The sequence below is a fragment of the Tinamus guttatus genome, unplaced genomic scaffold (genome assembly GCF_059628265.1).
Source record: "Tinamus guttatus ecotype Peru unplaced genomic scaffold, ASM5962826v1 Tinamus_guttatus_pri_ptg000012l, whole genome shotgun sequence".
NCBI classification, from domain to species: Eukaryota; Metazoa; Chordata; class Aves; order Tinamiformes; family Tinamidae; genus Tinamus; species Tinamus guttatus.
In genome coordinates this window covers 459,560-484,899 of record NW_028288546.1, presented here as the reverse complement: position 1 = coordinate 484,899, position 25,340 = coordinate 459,560, and the positions used below count along the sequence as shown (strand labels likewise).

The window sequence follows — 25,340 nt, the reverse complement described above, 5'->3', positions numbered from 1 at the left end:
CCCACTATCAGCAGGGTAAAAGCAAAATGCTGGAAATGTATGATAGCTGGAAGTGGTCATCAACCACAATCCTTTTGTCAAATGCAGACCCATAACAAATATCAAAGGGCAATCTCAACCAAAGAGTTCACACAAAGTCTTTTCATCATTTCAACTTATTTCCTGAAGCACATTTACTATAAAGTGATTCTGTCCTGTGTGCTGAAATAGGAATGGCCCAGCAGTAGCCCAGCAGTTGCAATCAGTGTTCCTCAGGCAGCATGGAGAGCCTTTACCTTTGGCTTGATATTCATGACGAAGTGATGCATGTAGAACTAGCAGAGTTCACCTTATGTTAACTGGCTATGTGTTCCAGGTAAATGTGTACACAAATCTGATTGACTCTGGATTTTTTTTTTTAAAAAAGAACATATCCCATCTCATCAGATGAACTTCATTACTCTATAGAATTAAATATATTTTTAAATTGAGGTTAAAACTTGAAGATAGAGAGTAATGAAGAGAGCTGACAAATACATTTAATTTAAATATACCTGTGTTCTAATCTTTAGTATACATTATACATCCCAGTTAGTGTCTTGGACCACCTTTGGACCAGATTATCTTGTGCTAATTTTGTCTAGTGAAACAAACCCAGTTTATACGTATGATACAGTAATAATTTATCACAGAAAGTAAACTGGATATAAAGTGTCACATAGGATGTCATATTCACGTGCTAAAATTAAGCAAATTTTGTAAGGCAGCTAGTTAAGTAGTGAAAATCAGAGTTAAGTGTTTTTGTTTAAAGGGCATATAAATGAAACTGTTTATAAGTCATAGATTATATCATTCTTGACAAAATTAATAGATTTTAGCAGCCTTTTTTTTTGAGATGAAGTGATCTAAGAAACACACACAAAAAATCTCTATATTCACTAGTATGAACAAATATCGGGAAATAAGCATAACATTGTCAAGTGTGATGATAAGGAGCACCTAATTTGAATAAAGAGAAAGATCAACTGATAAGAGCATTTTCCAAAGCCCCCGTGTCACCATGGATAGAAGAAACGTTACTGGTTCAACAGCTAGGAGCTCTCTCTGTCTGAAGTTGCATTTAAAACAGAACAAAACCCCACAAAAAACTTCTGAATAAAAATTTGAGACCAGACTTTATGATTGCTTAAGAGCAGTGACAGATTGAACAGGATTTAGAGATTTAAACACATAAGCCGAAGAACAGAACCATTCAATATGCTAAAATAAATCTTATCAAAAAACTGAATGATCTTTTGTTTTCTTCTGGTCTATTTCTTTCTCCAAGGTGTCAACAAGACCAATCAGAATACTGTCTAGACTGGATTTCAAAAACACAGGGATAAATCTTTTTTGTGTACTGCTAACACTGTTAACTCTCATTATTCCGAACAGCTCTCACATTAGACAAATGCATGCTTTAAAAGAAAAAAGACAGGAGAGATTCTTTTAAAGTATAAAAGTATTTTGGAGAAACTGAAGTTCCCTCCATACCAAATAAGAGCTATCTGAACACATGAACATAAATTTGTTCCCATTACTGGCATAATGTTGGGAGTTGAGCTTTCTGTGCTAGAACAGTTATAGAGCAGTTGATGTTTATTCCAAGTATAAACTTGGGCCACATTCTTATGCCAAGTTGGGCCACATTCTTCTTCCTCTTCCTGTATGAGAGAAATTCATGCCTGCAGACAGGACTGCAATATCACTTGATGCAGCACAAGACCATTTCGTTAAGAACTAGATATTGCAAGGGGTTCGTGCTATCCATTTGCACAAGTCTGAATTTCATTTGGTGACAATTTAAAAGAAGCTACTTTGTCTTGAATCAAAAAGAAATATTATACATACCTCCACACTTTGGAATAGGTCCACTCCACATTACTTTTCCATCCATTAACATGCAAGTAATTGTTTCAGTTCCCTGTGTTTTAATAAATCCTTCCTCACAGATAACAGAAATTGAGCTCCCCAACTGAAAGTTGTCACCAAAACGGCGAGCATTGATCGGTACTCCAGGGTCAGGACATTCATTATGTCCAAATGCTTGAAGGAAGGGAAAAAAAAAAGTTATTTGCATCTGAAGCAATGATTACATAAATTTAGCCAAGACCAGAAAATGCATACTAATACAAAATAATGCCTAAAATACGATAAAGCTATGGCAGCATAAATCTTAGTCAGGACAGCAAAGACATTGTCAGACTTTCAGTGATGACTAAATCATCATATCTAACAGCCCATCCCTCCCAAAGTTACAACTGGGAAAGAAGCTTCCATGAGAAGGTCAGAGCAGACATCTGTGTTATAACAGCTTTAGCTGTCTCTTCTATTTTTAATTCGCTGTCACATCCATCAGAGACATGCTGACCTCACTGTGTCTGATATTGCCATAAACTATTTTGCTTATTGAACTGAGAGCCCCTGAGCAGCTAGGCTTGTGTGATAGTGGAGAAAGAAAACAAAACAGATTATTATAACTACAGTCAAAGTAACTCCTAGAATATACAGACCTTCCAAAATTTCAAATTTATCTATGAAGCACATGGGAAAAACAAAAACAGAAACAAAAACAAACAAAACAAAACAAAACAAACAAACAAAAAAAACAGTTACCGATATGGCAGTTTCCCCTTTCTTTACAGGGAATCAAACCTGGATACTGGAGCAAAGACAGTCCGTGTCTACCATTAGAGAATAAATTGGGAGAACAGACAAGCCCACCTGCCTAACAGCAGTGAGCAAAATCATAGATATGGCCATATCTTTAAAAGATTTCAAAGTATTAGTTAAAATTTATTTTGATTATTTTTCCATAATAAGACTGCATATATATTCTTAATTACATATAGCTAAAAAAATAAAATAGTGATTTCCCAATAAGAAGAGATATTATTTGTACAATATCTATTTTCCTCACTTGTGCTGACCATACATTATTTCCCAATAAGTATGCATACATATAAAGGAGTCATAAAAAGATATTTTTGCCATATTATTCTGAAGTTTTAATAATATGTCTACTAAAATAATATATAAAAGCTCTTCACAAATTTTTCCAACCTTATTCTCAGAGACAAAATTAATTCTTAGAATTTATTTTCAAAACGGAAATTTCTTGGCTTTATTTTTAGTACAGCCTATTCAACTTACTGTTTAATTGAAATTTGACACCTGAATCATATTAGTTTCCTTTTGCATGCTTTGATTGCTTACTGCACCAAGGAAGTGTTCAAGAAATTTCAGTATAAGATCAGACAGTGTTTCTGCTGATAAAACAATCTTTTCAGGAAACACGAGAAATGTAGAACTTTGAACCATGTTATTATAAAATATAAAATATAAATGATTAATTTTTTACTGCTAATACATCTATTCTCACACTTCTTTAGAATATTGCTTATACAAATATGTTATATGAGAAGAATGTGTTACATGACTGGTACTCATTTCTGACAAATGTGCAAATCATCTCATGGTTCTCAACTCAAAATACTTTTCAAACTAATAAACAGCCTTTTTTCCTTTTAAGCATTCTGTCTGTAAAACAGACCCTTATATTTTTACCATAAACTGTTATTACAGTATATATGCAGCAAGATAGTAATTAACTCCAATGATACCAATTTGCATATTTTGAAATTCTATTTGCATACTGGCTTTCTTTTTTTAATGAACTATTCCATTAACTTATTAAAGAGATTTCTCTGATGTTGCATTACAGAAGTATTAAGAACTACAGTGAGGCAGGACACATAAATCATTTATATATATATAGAGAGAGAGAGAGAGAGAGAGAGACTTAGAGAATACTACGTATCTTTGTAATTAAAACAGTTCTAGTTTTCTGCCTAGTTGGAGTATGGCATTCAAAAATGGTGCAACTGCATAATTTCTGATAGAGGTTCAAACCCTTTTCAATATTCTATATGCAGTCCTAACTTTCATTAATGGAACTGAATTACATTTTCTATTACTAGCTTCAGACAACATAGATTTATTTTCAATAGCACTAACTATAAAAATAGATAAAATGGTGATGTCAGATACAGCTTGCATGTAACACCAGTTTATTGAAGCTGCAGAACAAATCTATTTCTCTATATCTGAGAGAAGAAATTCAAAAGGGAGGTTACTGTTTGTGCAGAAGTCATTGTACTGTAGAGGTTGGCTACAGGAGGTAAGAGCAAAGGACAACCTTTCTCAGACATGAGCTCTTTATCATCCTAGCCTGGGAAGCCTAGTACTTCACAAGTTCAGTCTGCCTATATTTCTGAGGAGCTTTATGTTGGATCTGAAATATCAGTTATATATATATCTTAAATTGAAAGAAAATGTAGGTAGGTATCCTTAATATTCTTACCCACCAGCAATAAGCCCAAAAACTGTGGAAAAGGTCCTTGTACAATATTAACTGTAAAAAAAAAATTCAACTTTATTGATGTTTAGACTCATCCACTACCAAGATTGCACTCATATTTTAAGCAGTATCTGGAAAAAAGCCAGACAGTGTAATCATTGCACAGGGTGAAGTACTTTCAGTTCTGATATTAACTCAGAAGGATGCTAAAACCTGCATTTTGGAGAGGAGAGAAGAGAGGAGAGGAAAGGAAAAGGAAAAGGAAAAGAAAAGGAAGAGGAAGAGGAAAGGAATAGCAGCAGCATCCAGAATCACAGTGATCTCAGAAGAAAGGCAGGAATCAAGCTAACCATAACTCATCTGGTCTGAAGTATGCTCTGAAGGCTCCCTAGAAATAGTGCCAAAAGAAGTGGTCCACTGGCCTGAATACTTTTTTTGTTAGATTGTCCTACAAAGCTTTAGATGGGAAATCTAGTAATGGCTCTGAAATATATATAGCCCTTTCTGACAAAATCAGAGAGGAAGTAAAAGCTAATAGAATATCAAACAAGGAAGAGATACTTTAAAATTGTGAATGGCTGACAAAAGTCATGCAAACAACTAACACACAATTCAGTACTGCTGGACATACACCCAGTCTTCTGCATACTTCATAACACAGCATGAAGGGCTCTATCCTTGAAAGCACTGAGTCTGGAAAAGTCTAACAGGTAGGAACATAGGTAAAAGTGTGTCCTGATGAACACCCCTTAGAGTAAAAAGAATATTATCTATGTAAGTATATGTCTAAAACAACCTAATTTCAAGCAGCTATGTTCCTTTCTTTTGCTATATCCAGGAAAGCATCTTCTAGCCTCATTCCCCGCTTTTGGGTCAGTAATAGTGAACAGATAGCTATAATGTGAAAAGATATCAAGATTCAACCCAGATGAAAATCACAGCTTTTGGAGTTGCTAATCCATGTTTTTGGGAGCATTTTTGTGATATCCATATTCATATTTTTGTGAGCCAAAGTTTAATTCCTTAGAATTATTTTTGTTTTATTTTATCTAACTCTGAATAAGACCTGAAAACCTGAAATATGATACTTGAAGTCACTTGAACTTGAGACATTTTAAATCTAAGTTAAGTTTACTTTTAATAGAAGTTGAATTCACGTTTAATTTTACTGGAACACGCATAATTACTAAGACTACATGCTGCAGAAATAAAAGCAAATACTACATAAAAATACACTGTGATAAACACTAGTTAAAATCAGATTATATTCATTTTTTTCTGAGTTCTTCTCTACCCCATGCTTGAAAAACATATTAATGAAATTACTTATATTAGTGGTCTTCATTCCTTTTACTGATTTACTGATTCCTTTGATCTATTCCATGATATACTGTTTATGATCTTGAAGTCAGGAAATAAGAAGAAAGTGATAGCCTTCAAAAAGGATTGGGCATATACACAGTAGAATTAGTGGAAAATTGATCTTTTTGATTAACTTTGGGTTTACAAATGCCCAGACAGAGAAAACAGCAATCTCAGTAATGCTTGATGAAGTGTTGTATCTCAAAATAGAAGGTAAAATTATAATTCTATGCTAATCATCTGCATCTTTCATGTTTTCTATAAAGTTCTTTTAAAGATATATTCTTAAAGATACATTTCTGTGCTTATATTCTAATCAAACCCATGTTTAGTTCTAGTTCTGCAAAATGGCACAACTCAGAGAATATATATTTAAAGATATGCCTTTTTTTTTCCCCCTGAGAAGACTGCCAAAGCTTCTCCTCTAAATTTTCCTCATTAGTAGAATTAGGCTTGACACTGCAGAGCATACTACAGTGAAACTTTAAAGCAGAAAGCAAAGCCATTTTAAATTTCAAAAATGGCATGAAACAAGAAAATAAAATGGCATATAAGGAACACAAATTACAACTTCCATTAACAAATATGGATTCAATATCTCATTTTAATTATAACTGTTTTTGTATTTCAACAGTTTTGAATAACCTCAGACATCTTGGTATTTATTTATAGTATTGTGACATCTAGTCAATGTTCTTGAAGTTTAACTTGCCATGAGGATTAGTAGCTATAGAAATAAATAAGAAGGCACCACACTTTCTCCATGCTTACATTCTTCATTTGTGAGAAATAATTTGTGGATGAAGCAGCTAAGATAGAAGTCCAGAAGCAGAAATATTAGACAGTATCAGAAAATGAATGTTTAGACAGTAATCTAGTGTCATCTTAGCTCTTCCTAACCACCAAATGTTTATGGTGAGACTTAAGAAAATCCTTCTTTGAAAGATTCACAACCGAAAATGAAACAAACAAATAAAAAAGCAGGAGAGGGATAGAATGAAACTAGAAAAGTAGGAAAGCAAAGGGGACACTTAGGCATTGTGGTAATGGGAAAATAACATCCCTTCGAGAAAAATCTGAAGTCTAGTTCTCAAAATTACAAGACTCGCTTAATCTCATTCCCTCTCGGGCTTAATGGAGTCTTTTGATTTTATAAAGAGTATAGCCACTTTCACAGTAAATACTATTTTACCATATAGCTAAGTATGCAACACATTCTTATGGACAGAGGAGGCCCAAGTACATCTCTCTCTGTATCATGTGCCATGTTCATAATGTCATGGGTTTACATATTAGATCACCGTGTTTGCCCTGCCAGAATAAGCATCCTTCCTGGATATTGGTGTGGGATAAGTGCCAGATAGTTTTATACTAATAAAACTCATGGAAATTTTCATATGTCCTTCGAAAGAAATGTAAGGATTTTTACCTGGAAAAAGGTGAATAAGTGCTAATGGTATTTATTACTAGTGAAAATATTTAATTTCAGCTACAATTATTATACTGTCTCTGAATGTGGTAGGTCTAGTCAATCTGAAGACACAAAGGCATTTCATTATATTCATCCTTTCCAAGTCCCTCTGATGGAAAGTAGTGAAATACGCAGAACTCCATTTTAACGTGAAATGCTCTGTCTCTGCACAGTGGTCAAGATACTAAAGGCAACAAGACATACTAGGATCTCTTCCAATAGACATAAACAAACAGGTACAATTCAGAGCCCTCAAGGCCAAAGTCTGACCAGTGTCTGTGTCTGTGTCTGGTCTGAATCACAGTCTAGAAAATTCTTTCCCTGTGGCTTTTGCATATGTAAGCTAAATGTGTATTAATCAGGACATATTTAATATTAGTTTGCCTTGAACCTAAATATAAGCATACCAAAATTGTGTGACTAGCAGCAATATGCAAGTATTTCTTAACACTGTGATGGCATAGCCAGATGCAACATACAAGCATTTGACATATGTGTGTGGACAAGATGACCGCCAAAAGGGCAGTGACAGATGTAGTTGTATGTAGAAGGCATCTAAGTAGCAAAAGCTACCAAAGGACAGGATAAGAAACAGGGACTGTGGATAGGCAGAACATCCTCCTGAATACTCAAGAAAGACTAGCAAGATAAGAGAGAACAAAGCTAAGTAATACCAGGAGAAGGAGAGACCTCCCGTTTTTTGGGAAGGAGGGTGGGGGAGAGGGAAATAGCTTAAAAGTATCAAGAATATCCAAGGAGAACCACAGATAAAAGCAAACAAGCCAATTCCACTTTGGCTTATTTCACCAAAGAAAGAGAAGCCTGACCATGTTGATCTTGATGACAAAGAGCCACAGTGCTCTCCATACGGCAACATCTGGTATATGGTAAGTTAGCATATGCATATTCAGAACTAAGTTTTGTATACTTGATGATGTATACTTGATGATGATTAATACTATGCAAGTTATAACCATTAGCACAGTGTGCTGTCAACAAATTTAGTAAAGTTCAGTTTTAACAATTTAAAAACAATCTAATTTTTCTAATAAAATACCCTGACTTATATATACATACATATACATATATTCAGCTGCAACACCGCATTTGAAAAGCAATCTGAACAGCTAAAATAGACATTCATAGCTATGTAGTTTTTTTAAAAAAACTGTCTTGTATTACCTTAATGTCCTTTTTATACCTACGTCTTAAATTATACATCAAAAACAAATCACACATGCAAGTATATATAAGACTTTTCTATTACTCACTATTATAAGTAATGTTAAATCCACGTCCCGACATTGAATGGTCAGCTTGAAATTCCAGACGCAAAATATGTCCATTACTGGTAAGGTGAGAAGGAACTTCTGCACCAGTAAATGTTCCTATTATTGGAGAATCTGGAGAGTCACCATCTTTAACTGCAAGGAAGTCAAACTGAGATTCCAAATCAAAGTCATTAAAGGACAGATGGATTCGGCTCCCTGGATCTGAAATTATTGTCCAGATACAGTTTAAATTATTTCCATATCCCTCTGGATAATCAGGTGAAAGAACAGTTCCCATTGGTGCAGTGAAATTAGAAAGGCAAGGAACTGCCAAAAAAAAAAAAAAAGAGAAAGCAATTAGATGATAAAATAAAACATACTTTAAGAGTAAAATTTTTTTACTAAGTGTTTTTTAGAGATTCTTAAAATATTTTATTGTCTCAAGTAATTTTGTATTCTGCATCAAGTGAGAAGTCATATAGGAAGGTGTTAGTGGTGGTGGTGGTGGTGTTTTTTGCATCCCTTTTCCATAATAAAACTACATCTTCCTAAGCACAGTCCCTCAGGTAGTGAAGAACATCCCTTTTTCATTGGAAACCCACAGCAGTCCTTATAGTTTATTCTTGCTGAACTATCCTTAATCATTCAACACCACTTATTTTCTCCTTTATGAATTGTATAAAAGAACAAATCTCTCACTAAGTACATTAAAGAGTGAAAAAGTTGCTAGTTATCATTTACAAAGAAACACAAGAAGTTAACTAGCCTCAAAGAGACAAATGAGTTGATTCACTATTATCAGGATGATCTTTCATATTCAACCATTTCAGCTAAGCAATATTAAATTAATTTGCACTGATGAATGCAATTGATTGAGCTCATAATATGGCCTATAGCATTTCAGCGTAAAGGTTAAGTAGTATGTTGCCACAAATATATATATATCACGACAGTATTTTACTTATGCTATCTGGCATAACTGATAGACAACTAACTATGTAAATACACCAGTCTATAAAATTTGAGTTCTAAAATATATTCATACATAATGCACAGGAAAAAGAAACTGTAAATAATTTAGATTTCCTTGATTGCAATTCAGCAACTACTAACCTGAAGAAATAAATTAACTTATAATAGTAGCTATTAAAAATGTATCACACACAAAATCCACAACTTCCTACAAAATATGCATCCAATAAAATTTTATATAGAGACACATAATGATGGCTACTTTTCAATACTTGTAGATAAAAAAAAAAAACATTTTAGTAGTTCTAGAGTTTCTGTTGGGTATAAGTTTTTAGCAAACCTACCACTGATGAAAAGCAAATATGGGTGAAAGCTAAAACACAGGAAGTTCCACCTCCTTGTGAGGAAGAACTTCTTCACTGGGAGGGGGACAGAGCAGTGGAACAGGCTGCCCAGAGGGGTTGTGGAAGTCTCCTTCTCTGGAGATCTTCAAAACCCACCAGGATGCCACTCTGTGCCATGTGCTCCAGGTGTCCCTGCTTGAGCAGCAGAGTTGGACTAGATGATCTCTAGAGGTCCGTTCCAACCTTAACCATTCTGTGATTCTGTAAATTCACCCTACCAGAAAAATGAATTACATTGTACAAAATTTGCAATCAATCACACACATCATTGCATGTGTGAGTTAAAATGTAGCATGATATTATGTATTAAAAAAAGAAAAGTAGTACATACAAATACAAATTGGTATGTTTGCAGACCACTGGTTGTTTTCTTGGCAAACGATAGATTTCTCTCCGATTAGTTCAAATCCAAACTGACACTCAAACCTTAAAACATCCCGGTTGGAAAATCCATCCCCTTCTCTGATACCATATAATGGTGTTCCAGGATCCCCACAGCTTTCCTTTTCAATTTCTATTCAGGAAAAGAAAAAGAAAAATAAAAAAATATATATATTATTTCTGGAAGAATAATAACATGTTCGATGTGGGTATATGTTCACACCTAGAACATAAGTACGTATTATAAACACATGAAGATTTGCATAATAACAACTGCTGAAAGACACCACCGAGTCTGATTGTGTAATCTAACTTCTTAAGGAAGTGAATTTTGTGTAAGGATGTTGGAAAGATTAGAGTTCTTGTTATTATAATGTTATTCAAAATAATAAAGATAAGAGGAAAATTATTCTTATTTTATTTTATTTTGTAAAACTTTTGGCAATAGTATGAAGCAAAATATCTATTGTAGTATGTGAATATTTAACACTAACAACCCATCCCCCTATCACAGCCACTGTAGCAAAAGTGATTGGTTTTGTCTTCCTGATAACTTCCATGTAGGTACTATCACGCTAGGTACTGGAAGACATGTAGATACTATTAAGCCCCCACCACAGCCCCCTTTTCTCCCTGTTAAACAAGCCCACCACCCTTAGTATCCCCTCATGGAGCAAATGCTCTAGTCCCATAACTACTTTGGTGGCTTTCTACTCAGCTCACTCCAAAATATGGATTAAGATGCTTAAAACTGGATGCACTATTCTAGATGTGGCCTAAAGGATGCTGAGTAAATGGGTATAATCATTTCCATTGAACCACTGGTCAGGCTTCTTTTAAGAGCTTGGACTTCTTTGCTACGAGGGTATATTGCTGGCATATATTCTTGCTGTTCCCTAGGATGCCAGAAGCCTCTTCTGCAGAGCTATTATCCAGAATTTACTGATATCAGAGGTTCTTCATTCCCAGGTGCAGGACTTTGCATTTCCCTATTGAATTGCACAGAGAATGCTGGTCCATTCCTCTTGACTGTCTAGATCTCTATGGAAAGTAGTCCAGTCATCAAGCACATCACTTTCCAGGCTGATGTCATTTGCAAACTAGAGGCAGTGCACTCTATAAACTCTTCCCTCACACAATGATGATGTTAAATTGGATGAGTCCAAGAGTAGACTCTTGCAGTATTCCTCTTGTTCCTCACTTCTGGGTACAGAATGATCTATTCACCATTAATCTCTAAGACTTCTAATGCATCCTGGCTTTTTCTGGTTTTCTCTCACAGTATTTTTTTATCCAACATAACTCATTATGCCCTAGATAGTTGGACAGAGTCAAAAGTCTTGTTGTCCTTTGGTAACTTTTGCTACTTGGTTGCATTCTACATATAATGAAATATATTATTGCCCTTTTGGTGGTCATCTTGTTTGAGAGACAATGTTTTTGTTTCTTCACCTATTTCCAGTAAAAAGTAGAAATATTTCTTATTTTTGTTGGTTTGAAACAGAATCGCTTTTGAAGGTTTTTTTTTTTAGAGAATAATAACAAACTTTCTTCAAAACAGACAGGAACAGAAAAGTAGTGCTTACTGGGCTCCTGCCAGATGATCCCATTTTCAATACCAGGGTTTTAGAAAGAGAACTATTCCAACTTTATTTGGAGACACGAAAGGGAATAATGATGCTCAGATTCCGTTTCAAGTCTCTTGCTAGCTCTACCACTCTTTAGATTGTTTTAGCTTCTTTGCTAACAGATTGCTTATCTGTTTCAGTGACTTATCAGAAGCTCAATTCAGAGACCAACAAAGATTCCTCCCTTGACAAGCTCCCACTAGTCCCTCATTATGAATATTTATGATTACCAGAACACAAGTGGCAATTGTATTAGTTAAGTTGAAATAGTTGTTATTTTATTCATAAAACTTTAAAAATTAGAGCCTTAATTCAGTTAAATGAAAATACTGGATCTGTAAAAGTAATGACTTTGTCTCCTGTCTTAAGTATTATTTATTTATTTTTAGTTTAATCACTATCTAAATCTAGGCCCAGACAGTCTCAAATTCCCTTTTGTGTATGGGATACTATTAATTACTTTTACACATCAAGTACTCTAACTGAAGATCACAAGATTAAATCAGTTTATAAGCTTCTATGAGACTGATGCTGAACATGATAAAAACAATTACAGCAGAGAATAAGGGGTCTCAGATATGAAATCCAACAATAACCTTTAGATTTCTCAGCATGACCTTGACTATGATATTTAAATGCAAAAAGACTTGTATGACTCATTATTCGACATAAAAATCTAATTGACTGATACTCTAATAAAATGAATACAAAACAGTACCACGTTAATGTTCCCAGTCCATCTTAATAGATTAGCAATTCCCGATAAGAGGTACTTCAACAAGCATTAGAATTTACTATAAGGAAGAAAACAAATTTTTGCAACAGATGTAGCAAATATAATACGTACTAGAAAGTAGGGAAACATCTCACCATGAAATAATTCACAAATAGAGATTCTCAGGAAATTCATCATAAGATGAAGTTTTCCATAAGGTAACTGGTAGTAACTTACTGTTAGGATTTTAAGCAAAGTATAAATTCAACCTAAATTCAAAAAGAGTATTTACTTGTACATGTCTTTAAAATATGACTGTCAGAATAAATATAGCAGTGTTTTACTGTTAACACTCCTCTTCAGAACAGACGTGAAACTGGGTGGGGGGAGGAGAGAAAAAGAGAAAAAAGACAGCAGTATCTCAAATTAGAACATCAGTTCACAGGGCCTTGGGGAATTGAAGTTCTACTGGCATTTTTTTAAGAAAGCTACGTGTTGTTGTTGTTTTAAGTAAAATAGAAGGCAGCAGTCTAATATTGCTTTTAAGATTAGGGTATGAAACATAAATTGTATCATGATCCACATTAAATTTATTCTGTCTTCACAGTCTTACAATATGACAGAAGTACTCAATTTTGTTGATTATTTTTTACTTTATTGTCTACTGACTGCTCATGTACTAGCAATCCTCACCTAAAAATATGCTTCTTCCCCTACCAATCAACTTTTTTCTTCACCCATGATTGTACTTCATAATTATTTCCCTCATGCATTGTGAATTCTTAGGAAACATTTTATGACATTATACAGACAACATGTCTTTTTATTTGCATATAAGAGAAAAGGGAAAGCATGTTGGCAGATATGCCGGGGCTATCAGCCAACACAGAACTAGCTGAAAAAAGTGTGTGTGTGTGTGGAGGGGCAGAGAAAAATGCTTCGAACATGAAGAAAATAATAAACAGGAGAGTGAAGAGAATTGTTTGGCGTACTCAGCAGATTCTCTTTTTGCCAGACAAAATACAATTGTGAAAGCAGCCTATTTCTTCCAAGACTTGTGAAAAATAAGATAGAAAGAGAGAAAAAAAATAAGTATAACACTACTTTTCTCATCCTAGTTATCATAAAGGTCATCACAAATGTACAGGAACCTGCGGATTATAAGTTAACAAATAGGTATCTTTGGAAGTAAATCTAATGTTGTTGAAGATTAGCAGAAGAAACTAAGTTTCTACAGTTCAGTCAGGAAATTATCATCAAAGCATTTTCTCCTACAGAATGATTATGGGAAAATTATTCTGATTTGCAAAATCTCAGAGGTCAGTAAGATTTACCAAAGAGCCAAAAGAAATAAGAAAGTATTATGAGATATCCTCCTGGAATAGAGCCCCAGTTCCTATCAACAAAGCTGCACTTTTTAAAGAGTCTCTACCTATAAGATTTTAGGTTTCTTTTAGTTACATTAAAAATATCACTAATGATAATACACATTTTCATATAATGGATATATAGAACAAAATTGTGATTTGCAATAAAAATAGATCAGATATTTTACAGACTAAGGCTTTGGAAGAAGTCATTTCTATATGTGACTATCTTTAAAATTCAAAAATCTTATGGTTTAAGCATATTTTTGTTTTGTATTTAACATTCTGGTTACTTTTTTAAAAAATTTTGAACATTTTGATTTAGTCAAATCCTTTTTTTATGATTTTTTTTTTTAATTTGTTGTTTCTGTCTTATACAGTAAGAAATGGTAAGAATGGAGTTTTCTTTTAATGTGGTCATTATCACTGCTATATAATTCCCTGACCCAAAAGATCAGTACTGGCACCTGTGGCTGAGAAAAACCAACACAAAGTAATATTATTTCCATTTGTTGTTTTTGTAGAGTCCTCTAAAAGAACTACCTCTGAACATACTTTTTAAAATATGCTGTAAATGAATCCTGCAAGATCGTTTCCAATGTAAGGCTTTTGAGATGAGGAAAAAAAGCAGCCAGTTTTTGTTTTCAAAAAGTATTTCACAACTCTCTAGGAAGTATGGAAATCAAAGGGCACAATCTGTTAGAAATTCAGTTGACATTATAACACACAGAGATGTGCCAGCGCTTTCAGCATAAACCTTTTTCTCCCTGCCATTCCTGCCCCTGTTTCTCTCTGAAGGCCAATGTTTCCTTAGGGATCGGAGAAGGGGAAAGGGAGTCAGCAGTGGTCAAAATATTCTGTGACTTCACATTTTTCTTCAAAGTACTCTGTATCACGACAGTGTTGATATGTAAGGGCAGTTAACAGTGAAAAGTGGCATTAATTCTGCTGATGGTAGAACTGACTTTTTGTGGAAAGATTCACTAAGGTTGTTTAGACTGTGTATTATTTTGGAAATTTTGTTCATGCTAAATTGATAAGTCCCAATGCACAGAATGAACCTTGAAAATTACGAGCATAATTTATTTCTAACAAGAAATATCTGAAAGCCATTGAAGTCAAATACACTGAGCTCCAAATGAATTGAAAAAGTAATGCAGGCAATATCTAAGTGTCTGTGCCATATAAAGAGAAGGTAAGACATTATGTTTAAAAGAGTTGTGCATATTTTTACCAAGAAAACCGTTCCCAGTTTATTGTGTAGTGATTTACATAAGTTATAATTACAAGGAGTTATTCTTCAGAAAGCTGTAGCAATTTGGGGGATTAAAGTATCTCACATATATAAAGATCATGGTGTGCCACTTCTTTTTATTATGTTAAAACAGTTTGGAATTTTGTTGTAAATAAGTATTTAGAAAGATATTATGCAGTCAAAGTCTGACTTCCCAAAAGCAACAAAAATCATACATACTTTTTGCTAAATAGGAAATGTTTGAAGTTAATATTGTTCCTGATATATATAATTATTTGCTCCTGTAATTTTTATTATCTTAGAGAGAATTAATATGAAAGTAACCTTGTGATATGCTTTAGTTTTTTTTAATTTTCAAGGAAAGAATAAAAGAAAATGTTCTATTTCCAAATATTCTTTTATTTCTATGCAGCTCACTTAAAAGTTCTGAAGATTTTCTATCGGCCAGTGATGCACTGAAGGGAAAACAGTGCATCTTAGGCTACTGGGAAACTCAGGAAAAACTCAGGCTACAGTAAGCACCAAACAGCGTTACCAATATAGAGATGTGCTGTTAAGGACAGGCATACTCTGGAGGTGACTAAATGGGCCTTGGGAAAAAGAAATGGTCACTTACTACACAAATGCATTCTGACAGAGTGGCACTGGAGTCAATGCTTGGAGAGGAAACTTGTCTGCCTAAACTTCCTATCATTCCACGGAAAATAAAAGCTGAGACTGTGAATCTTATAAGGACAAATAATTTTAAATGAAGATAGATCATTGCATAGTAGAAAAGTATTTACTGAAGACTTAACACCCCCTCTCTGGGACTTGCTTATTTAAAGAGTTATGAAAAGGAACAATTACGTATTTATACAGCTTTTATTCAAATAGTACCAGTAACCAGCAGTAACATATTTACGTATCTCACTGTGAACATTAGAACATAAATCATAAAGAGAAAAAGGTGCAAACAGAAAAAAAAAAGAAATTAAATTATGAATCAAGAGCATATGTTTCTTAGGGTCAATTAGGATGAAAGAAAATGCAGGCCATAGGCATGGCTAAAGTGTAATCTTAAAGATACCTAGCAGATAAACAGTTATGGAACTATTTCAGTGACATCATAAACTATGTTTTCTAGCTTACATGGTGTAAGAGAATGCTATGGATTGTTTGTCTCGACATTGTTGACACACCATCTACCCGAACAATGCCCCAGTATCTTGTCTTTGGGAAGACCAGCTCAAGATCCCAAACAAGGACATTATCTCTCCCCATTTACACTTCTTAACCCCGGTATCTTGTCTCTGGAAAGACTATAATATCAGCTATCTACTTGGCCTTGGCATGCTGTCTCTGGAAAGATCAGCTCAAGACCTGACTCAGCAGTGCCCACCAGAGCAGCTCACATTCCAATCGGGTGAAGAAGAACATCAGAGCACACCGCGCGTAAGACACAAACAACATGTGCCAGAAAATTTGAAGAAAGTGGGAGGAGTCTTTGAGAAGGGGGACATAAAAGGAGCACGTATTCTGACCCCACGAGGGGTGCACATCACCTGCACCAAGGCACCTGTACCTGCACCAAAGTGGAGCCAGCAACACTTAGCCGGACTGGTGGTGGTGGTAACTATAATCTTGTTTCATCTCTCCTGCTTGCTTGCTTATCTTTCTTTCTTTTTCCCTTATTCTTCTCTCTGTCCTATTGCACTTATGCGAATAAAGCTAACAAGGTTGTATGAGAATAAAGCTAACAAGGTTGTATGGCATTTGACCCTGTATGTGTCTTAATCTCACTCTTGGGATAGTATTGAAACCTCTCCCAACACTGGATCGGGACACATGGGCAAAGATTCAATGAGGTTTGGCCATAAGAGGGTTTAGATGTTGATGGTATGATTGGTAAACAAATTTGAATTGCCATATAACTGCCATCTTTTCCTAAATATCACCATGATTATATGTTACTTCATAGAAAAGAAACAGTTAACTGCTACTAGATATTAACTGCAACTATTGAAGCCTGTGTAGTTTTACAAGGAAAGGATGCAAGTCATTTCCAAAAGACCGAACTGCACAGTATCATGAGTTTAACCACATTCTTGCATCATTCAGACATGACAGATATTCCACAATTCCATGTTGATACTATTTTTGAATATTTGATACTATTGATACTATTGATACTATTATTATTCATAAAGGAAGTGTAATTTATTTCATCTCTGTTTTGATCACAGTATATTTTAACAACCCTTGCACCTGTGAGGCACACTCACATGTGGCATGGCTATTTTTCTAGAAGATCACAAATTTAAGGATAAGGAATGAATCTTCCAACTAGAAGCCATTAAACATTGACCAGAATATTAAAGTATAGTGACGCTTGTAGAAATGGGCCAGGACAATGTTGTACTAAAACTGGGAGAAGGTGCCACATATTTTATGAGAATTATAGGTTATTATGAAATTGTAGATATTCCTGGTCTCTATGGATATACATATTCTTTTTATTATTCAGGAGCTGCTGTTTTCTTTTAATTTTAAAAGTTATTTACAAGTCAGTTGGCAATAAACTGGACCAGCTAATGAATAAGCCCTGTGGGGCTTTGTATAATAATCTGCATCTCCAATAAAATAAGTTACTCTTTTAATTTAGGTTTAGAAAATGAACTGCTCTCTGTAGAACTTGACACACACAAATAATTTAATAGCACCATGGAATGACTTATTTGTATAAAATTCTGCAGACACTGGGGTCTAAGTATGCATACTTTGGAGAAAAACAAGAAGCTATATAAAAACTGAAAGAGAAATTATGCATAATTATCAGAAATAGCATAAATGACATTTGCCTAAAGCTCAGATCAAATGTTCAAATATTCTCCATTGGAAGTTAAATATATTTTTTCATTTTATAGAATAGACTTTAGAGTTTAGAATAGTCTTTAGGATGATTTAAAACTTCTATTAGCACAACAATATTTTCTAACTTCAGGGTGTCATTTATGTAATGTTCTAATTGATATTACCTTCCTGGCATCCACTACAACCCACCTTGGGCAAAAACTATTTACAGGATTCAAAGGTCCACTGAACAGCTGTGACATTAAATATAATTTCAGCCAAAAGCATAAACATAGATATTTGAAACCTAAAAGAAAGAATTAAGAACCTACCATTTACTGAAGTCTGTTAGTATGTTCGGCAGTATTTAGAACACACAAAGAAACAGAGTTCAGGACAAGAGCATATAATTCTACTTTAATCTTTGCATACATGTTTTAGGACCAAAGCAAATTTTAAATACTTTCCAAAAAAAAAAAAAAAAAAAAAAAAAACACTGACTCAGTGCCTGGTCTAATGAGAAAACACAGCTTATTATGACAAATGGACTGGTGGAGGTTTTTTACTTAATTGACACATTATTATTTTCAAGTATTTTGTATCAAATGTTACCTTCTTCACTGTCCTAGTCAATAAAAACAAAGCATGAAGGACTTTAATTGCTCCTGTAGATATATTTAGCAGAATAGTAACTGCATTAGAACAATTTACTAAGCATAATTACATTATGCAACTAATATGCAATTATTATAAAATTTTGTTTATTATTTGGATTGACTTTATCAATTTTAAAGATCATGACTTTGTGTAGTTTCCAATAAAACCAAAATAAACAAGGGTCCAGATCACAAACAGATAATAATTTACACAAATTATCACATACATTCCTGAAGAACATGTTTCAATTTCACTCTTTTTCATGCTGAAAGTCCCCTCTGTCCCTCTGCTGAACTAGCAGCAAATTAATGTTTTTAATAATAGTTTCATCAATTTGAAGACAAATTCCTTAATTTTACTTGTTAATCACTAAAATCCATAGTCAATCAAGGGCTTTACAGTTGTCACTAAGTTGCATTCTCTCACTGAGATTCTCACCCACAAGCACAAAATGCTTTCTCCTGAAGCTTTGAAAATAAGTATGTAGTTGAATCACTATTGCACAATTTCAGTTCAACAGAAGGATTTCAAGAGCTGTCATTTCTTACATTGTCATGAAGGAACCTACAATTTCTTTATTTTCTTGTTCTTGTCCAAAAATGATGAAGAATTTGGTGCACTTGAAATTTCAGGTGTCATTTTGAAATTTCAGGTGTTTTAATTTGATATTCTGGAAGGGTTTAATTTTTATACTCTGGTTTCTGATTAAAAATATACAATTCCTTACAAAAAATACTTAGCCACATTCATTTACACTTCATGTGTAATGTGCTAACTACAAATGAAGCAGGACAAGAATGCAGGAATGTTCTCAGAAATCTTTTCAATCAAATGATCAATCTGCCCCAGGACTATTAAACTGACTGAAGGAGAGTAAAGTGGCTACAGGCCAGTAGCTATTTATAGGTACGCATTCTTACTAGAAGAGGTCAAAGAAGTCAGAGAAATGAACAGATATTTCCTATTCTCTTCCAAATGCTTCCTGCTTCTAATGTTTCCTCAATTTCTGTGGAAATATCCTGGATCTCATTAATTCTACATCTCCTTGCATAAAACAGCAAGTATTTTACATAAATCATTTGAAAAAATTTCCCTTAAAGTTGTGAAAATCACAGTAAGGTTTGTTTCATTCCTGAGTTACACTGAGGAGACTTCTGCTGCCTGCACATCTTAATTCCCCAAAAGACTACCACCATGGTCTTCCTTCAGCCTTATCTCATGAATGCTTGCTTTGTCTCTTTCTGATCTTGTTTGATGTGAAGGCAAGATCCATATCAGCAGAGACATGCTTTTCCCTCCCACTATTTCCTCTTTCTTAAGCTGTGGTGTGTATATACATCTTTATATCCCCATTTGTTTAATGAATCCTTTCAGTTGCCCAGATACTACAGCTCTTAGTCAGCTGCACGCTGCCCCCTCTTCATGTAACTATCTTGCAGCAGAGTTGTAGAGAATGAGCATAAAGCAGGTGTAGCATATTCCCTGTCTTTAACACATCTATTTGAGCTTGGAAGAACTGCTTTTGGGCACAGTGAACTAATTATTGGAAGCTTTTACTGGATGTATGTGACTTTTAGTTGGACTAAAGATGCATTACCGGAATTTAAAGGAAATTCCATGCAATTACTGATGTTCTTATTTCAAAGGCTGAAGTACAGTTCCACATTCTGGAGCATATCGTATAGTAACATCTCAGTTTTGGATAAATAGAGAAATCATCTATCAATTTCAGCAGCTCTCCCTTAACATAACTTTTAGGAACAGGTGATTATGCTGCTAATTTTCCACACAGAACTGTAGCTATACATTAGCAAGAAATAACATCAAAAATTTCTATGTAAATGCCCTATCCTTTATAATAAATCTCCAATCAAAGTAGAGAAAATATTGCTCAGACAACATGGTACTGCCTATCAAAAAGAAGTATCAATGTGAATGGAAGCTGAACAAGGGTCCTTAATTAATAAGATATTTTCAGAAGAAATGACAAAAACAGAGAATCAGTTCAAGAAGATGATTATAAAAACTTCGTTTCTTCCCTGTGCCACATGCTCTAGCTGTCCCTGCTTTTGCAGGGGGGTTGGACTAGATGATCTCTAGAGGTCCCTTCCAACCTTAACCATTCTGTGATTCTGTGTAAATATCTCTTTCTAAATCTCCACTGTGAAGATTTTTGTTTGTTTGCTTGTTGCTTTTTGTTTTAGGAAGGAAAGTGGTTGGAAGCAACATCTGTGGCTGTATTTGCAATCTGTACACTTTGAAAATGGCAATAAACACTATATGCAAAAATGACTAAAACCATTTATAAGTTTGCATCAAGTCTACTCTCTTTTTACTAGAAGTTAATGAAATTATATGATTTCTATGTCTGGACCCTCTTTATTTAGGTAGATGAAAGATTCTCTGTATCACATGGTGATTCATGTTCCTTATTTTAAGATAAGAATGGTTTATTTCACAAACGAAATAGCTTAATTTAAATGATGTAAGCATACTTAGCCAACATGAATAAGCGGAGGAGAATATGGTCTTCAATGTTTACAAAACACTCTAAGATTTGTAAGAACATGCAAAATGCTATTGTATAAGACGACGAAAGAAACTCATTTGTGTCCTGATGATTTGACTAAGGCATTTCAGTTTGTCAGTTTTCAAAAATCTTTAGAAAAACAAGATGCTTTGATAGATGGAATATCTTCATCTTTTGCGATGGGTTAGAAGTGCAGATAAATGAAATTTCAGGGGATTTTTTTGCACTATGGGAGTCAAGTGGACTTAGTACATAAACCGCTCAGTCTTCTGTTCATAATAGTCCTGTCTTTTCCTTCTATGGCTAGCATAAGCAGTTTCCAAGTGGACTGAAGCTATCATCCAAAAATCTGTTGACAACTACAAACTTAGCAATCAAGATATCACCTGTAGGAGCTCTTAATAACCTGTTGATGTTTACTAGCAGTAGGAAGACTACATTTGCAACCTGCAACGACTCTGCAGTTCTTTAAAAGCAATTAAAAAAATCTTGTCTTCCAACTACCTGAGTATGACTATACTACATCAACAAGGTTTTGATTTAGTTGCAATATCATCAGCATTAAAACCTTCTAACTTTGCTGAGCTAAATATCTAATCAGAATGCATGGCTTGTGTTTGTCGAAGGTATACATGAACATTACACAGAAGTTTAAAGGGCACCCTCAAATTTCCCTAGCATCTTGTCACATTAGTGTTAATAGGAAGATGAAGAAAAGAGATATATGGTCACAATCTATTAGGAAGGTGTCATATTTTTTGGACAAAGCTCCCAGTCAGATCAAGGTCACAAAAATGTAAAAAAAAAAAAAAAAAAAAAAAAAAGTGTATAAACAATTAGCTTCTCTCATTAAACAACAACTTCCACACTCAGCCTGTAACCACAGCTTTTTTTTCGTATCTTCATATCTTCATCTCCCCCCATAGGAATAACATGAACGGTGAAAGTAAATACTTACATTAAAAAAAAAAAAGTTATGAGAAATAACAGACTGCCTTGAATTTGTCAACTATAGTTAGGCATCACAAATTAAGCCAGGCAATAATCAGTTACATTTTCTCAGTTGTAGCTACTGATAGTCTTTTGACATTTCCCTACAGAGTAAACACAATACTGTTGAATGTGTCTATTCTGGGTCTATATTAGAACAGTGTGTGATTCATGTTTCTAGCCACTATAATGCTATGTTATGCCAAATTATAGTACAATATGGTATAGTATTGCCCATGCCAAAATTATTTATCTCTATTAATTCAAAAATTCATTAATTTATAAAATTTATAGACAGGTTAGCTTTTGTGTCTCACTTATGAGAGTCATAAACTTCTTCCATTCTGCAGCTGTTTTGAAGCTGTCTATCTCCTTCCATACAGACTTTAGGCTTCAGATGAATTTAGATTACCAACTTGGCTTGTTTGCTTTCCCACAGAGGAGTCTGGTCCCGTGGTTCATCATCTATACCTGTCTCATTTGGCCACTTACTTACTCCCATCTGGAGACAGGTAACTTGCTCTTTCCAAAAGGAAACTAGGGCAGAGTGAAAAGTTCACTCCCGGGTCCATTCTAAAATGATGGAGAGGCTTTACACCCTTAGAAATCATCATTTGATGAGTTCTAAAAACATAGTTTAAATTGCATTTAAAGTAGTTGTTAAAAGAAGATTATTTTTGAAGCTGAAATTAAAGATGGATGTCTCTCTGCTTCCCCCACTTCCCCAAAAAAGGAAAGAAGTATCGCTAGAAGCTCTTATTAGGCTACAGCTCAGATAAGGATAAAGCTCTCGGGGATTTTAGCTTCTATAACCTAAATCCTCTTAAATGAGTAAGCATGTGCAAATTGGAATTTTACAAACTGAATCTGGTTAGATATTCATCCCCCTGCCAAATTTCAGGTCACTCTACCTAACATATAGGAATTCTGAAACTTCTCAGAAAGGTTTACAGACTAGTATTTTCAATGTGTGCAAAAAAAAAAAAAAAAAAAGCTTTTTTCTTGAAGCCCTTTCTTCGAAGCTACTGAAATGCTTTGCTTGGATTTGCACATAAGCATTTTAAATAAGACAACCAAGTAAAACATATAATTTCAGACCCAAAATTAAAACTAAGAATTTCTAAAATGGAAAAATAAACAATAATAATTGTAATGCAAGGAGCCTCATGAATAATAAGCCTTATTATTTCCCTGTTTTGGTTAAAATACACAAGCGAGTGTGAAAACATTAATTATATATCGGCAGAAGAAAACAGTTAAAAGTTACTTACCTACTACACAGGCATAAGTAAGATCACTATTATGACTGTGTATCTAGATCTTTAAAAAAATATTTCAGTATTTGAGAGATGTTGACCTCATGATTAAACTTTCCAATGCATGTATGGAAGTAAATAATTTTCATTTGAACAGTTATGAACCAGTGAGGTTTGTTGCTATAGTCTATACAATTTAAGGAATGCTGTTCAGACATCTCGCGGACATATGGTGTTTGTAAGTAGAAAGAACAGCATCACATACAAGCTTCAGCATGTAAAAGATTCAGAAAAAAAATGAATTAAAAATATTACTAATTAACAGCCTACAGAAAGAAGGAACCTATTTTACATTTCCCTTACATTCAGCACTTTGTAAAGAAATAGTTAGTGTATATACAGATTCAGAAAACATTTTTTGATGATTCAAAATTCTCTCAAAGATGTTTTTTTATGGCATTATGCCAGGCAAGTTCTGCACTATGTATACAATATCTTTATACTCAGCAGGGCCTTCTCCTTCAAACATGTAAATAGTTAATACATGTATTGTTTCAAAATTTCCAAAAAACTGCAAGAGGCTTCAGCTTTATTATTATAAAAGTTGCCAGCAAAAATATTTTCTCAAAACCTGACCTACTGGAATATTTATGATTCTGCTGCACCATATGACTTGACAAATATTGTATGCTTTCAAAGTTATTCAAGAAGACATTGTTAAAAAATGTGACTATTCTGAGAGTTGATCTCATTAATATCAGTGATAAAGCTGAAGAGCTGGAATATTCATCTTCATGTGGATTTAAGGAAATTAGGTAAATATCTGATGGCATATAAGATTATTTGATAAACACAGAGACTACACTTCAGTTTAGCCATACAGAAGCACAATGTCATGGAAGTTCAAAGCCGTCCTGGTCAGATGATGTGAATACTGATGTCTCTGACTATTCAGCTGAGGCAGTTCTTCCTTCAGACCATGATAACAATTCTGAAAAAAAACATTGGATCTAGAAAAATTACCTCACTGAAAGGATCCAAGCAAATGACAGCATGAATAGTGTGGTGGTCAGAAAGACTACTTTCATTTACCTACTACTATTTTCAAACACCTATTACTTGAAATATAGCCGATGAAATAGAAAAGTGAAGTGAACTCTTTGTCTAGATATCTGTTTTCTTTATCAGACACTCAGACAATGAGGAATTAGGTGCAAATTCAGGAGAGCAATTATAGCTGTTTGGTCACCATTTCTGATTCAACAGAGATTACACATCTTTCTGACACCATGGCCTAACAGTTTTCAAACAGCAGCACGAATTCTACAGCATGAAATTCCCCAACAAAGTAGCTTGAGGTAATTATAGATTTATTATTCTAAATGATCTACAAGCAAATATAATACACCCGGGCTCTGACAGAAATCAACAAACTGTTAGAACAAAACAGCAATTATGCAGCAATTACCTCTCCTGTCAGAGCTGGATATTCAAATTGAAGCTGATAAAAAGCTCTGCTTATTTTTCAGTCTCATGACAACACCCTGGTGACTGCATTCTCTTTATATCCTGCTCCTTTAGCCTATTCATACTTAGGCAAAGCTTAAAACTGACAGTGTACAACATTTTGATTATTCAATACTTGATTACTGCCTTGCTGTAAATAGCCAGAAGGAGCATTTCTGTCACAGTTGCTACTACATACATTTACTCGTCTGAGAATTGTTTTCAAAAGAGACCAATATTTAAAGGATTTAGTACCCAGCAAAGGTTCCTTAGAAGTGAAAACTTCTCTAAAGAGGAGATATATTCCCAGAAGATCATAAGTATGCTCCTCCCAAGCTAATGGAGAAATTGAACATCTTAAAAGA

At 34.2% G+C, this 25,340-nt stretch overlaps 1 protein-coding gene across 3 annotated transcripts in view; it reads right to left on the bottom strand.

The window, feature by feature from the left end:
- Positions 1 to 25,340, bottom strand: part of CSMD3 (CUB and Sushi multiple domains 3) — a 574,767-nt gene that overhangs the window by 231,580 nt on the left and 317,847 nt on the right. For all 3 annotated transcript variants that reach the window (XM_088523156.1, XM_088523167.1, XM_088523178.1), the window contains 3 exons: positions 10,190 to 10,372; positions 8,483 to 8,809; positions 1,870 to 2,064 (listed from right to left, as the gene is read on the bottom strand). In XM_088523156.1, the coding sequence (XP_088379282.1) occupies positions 1,870 to 2,064; positions 8,483 to 8,809; positions 10,190 to 10,372 (705 nt within the window). The remainder of the gene's footprint in view (positions 1 to 1,869; positions 2,065 to 8,482; positions 8,810 to 10,189; positions 10,373 to 25,340) is intronic.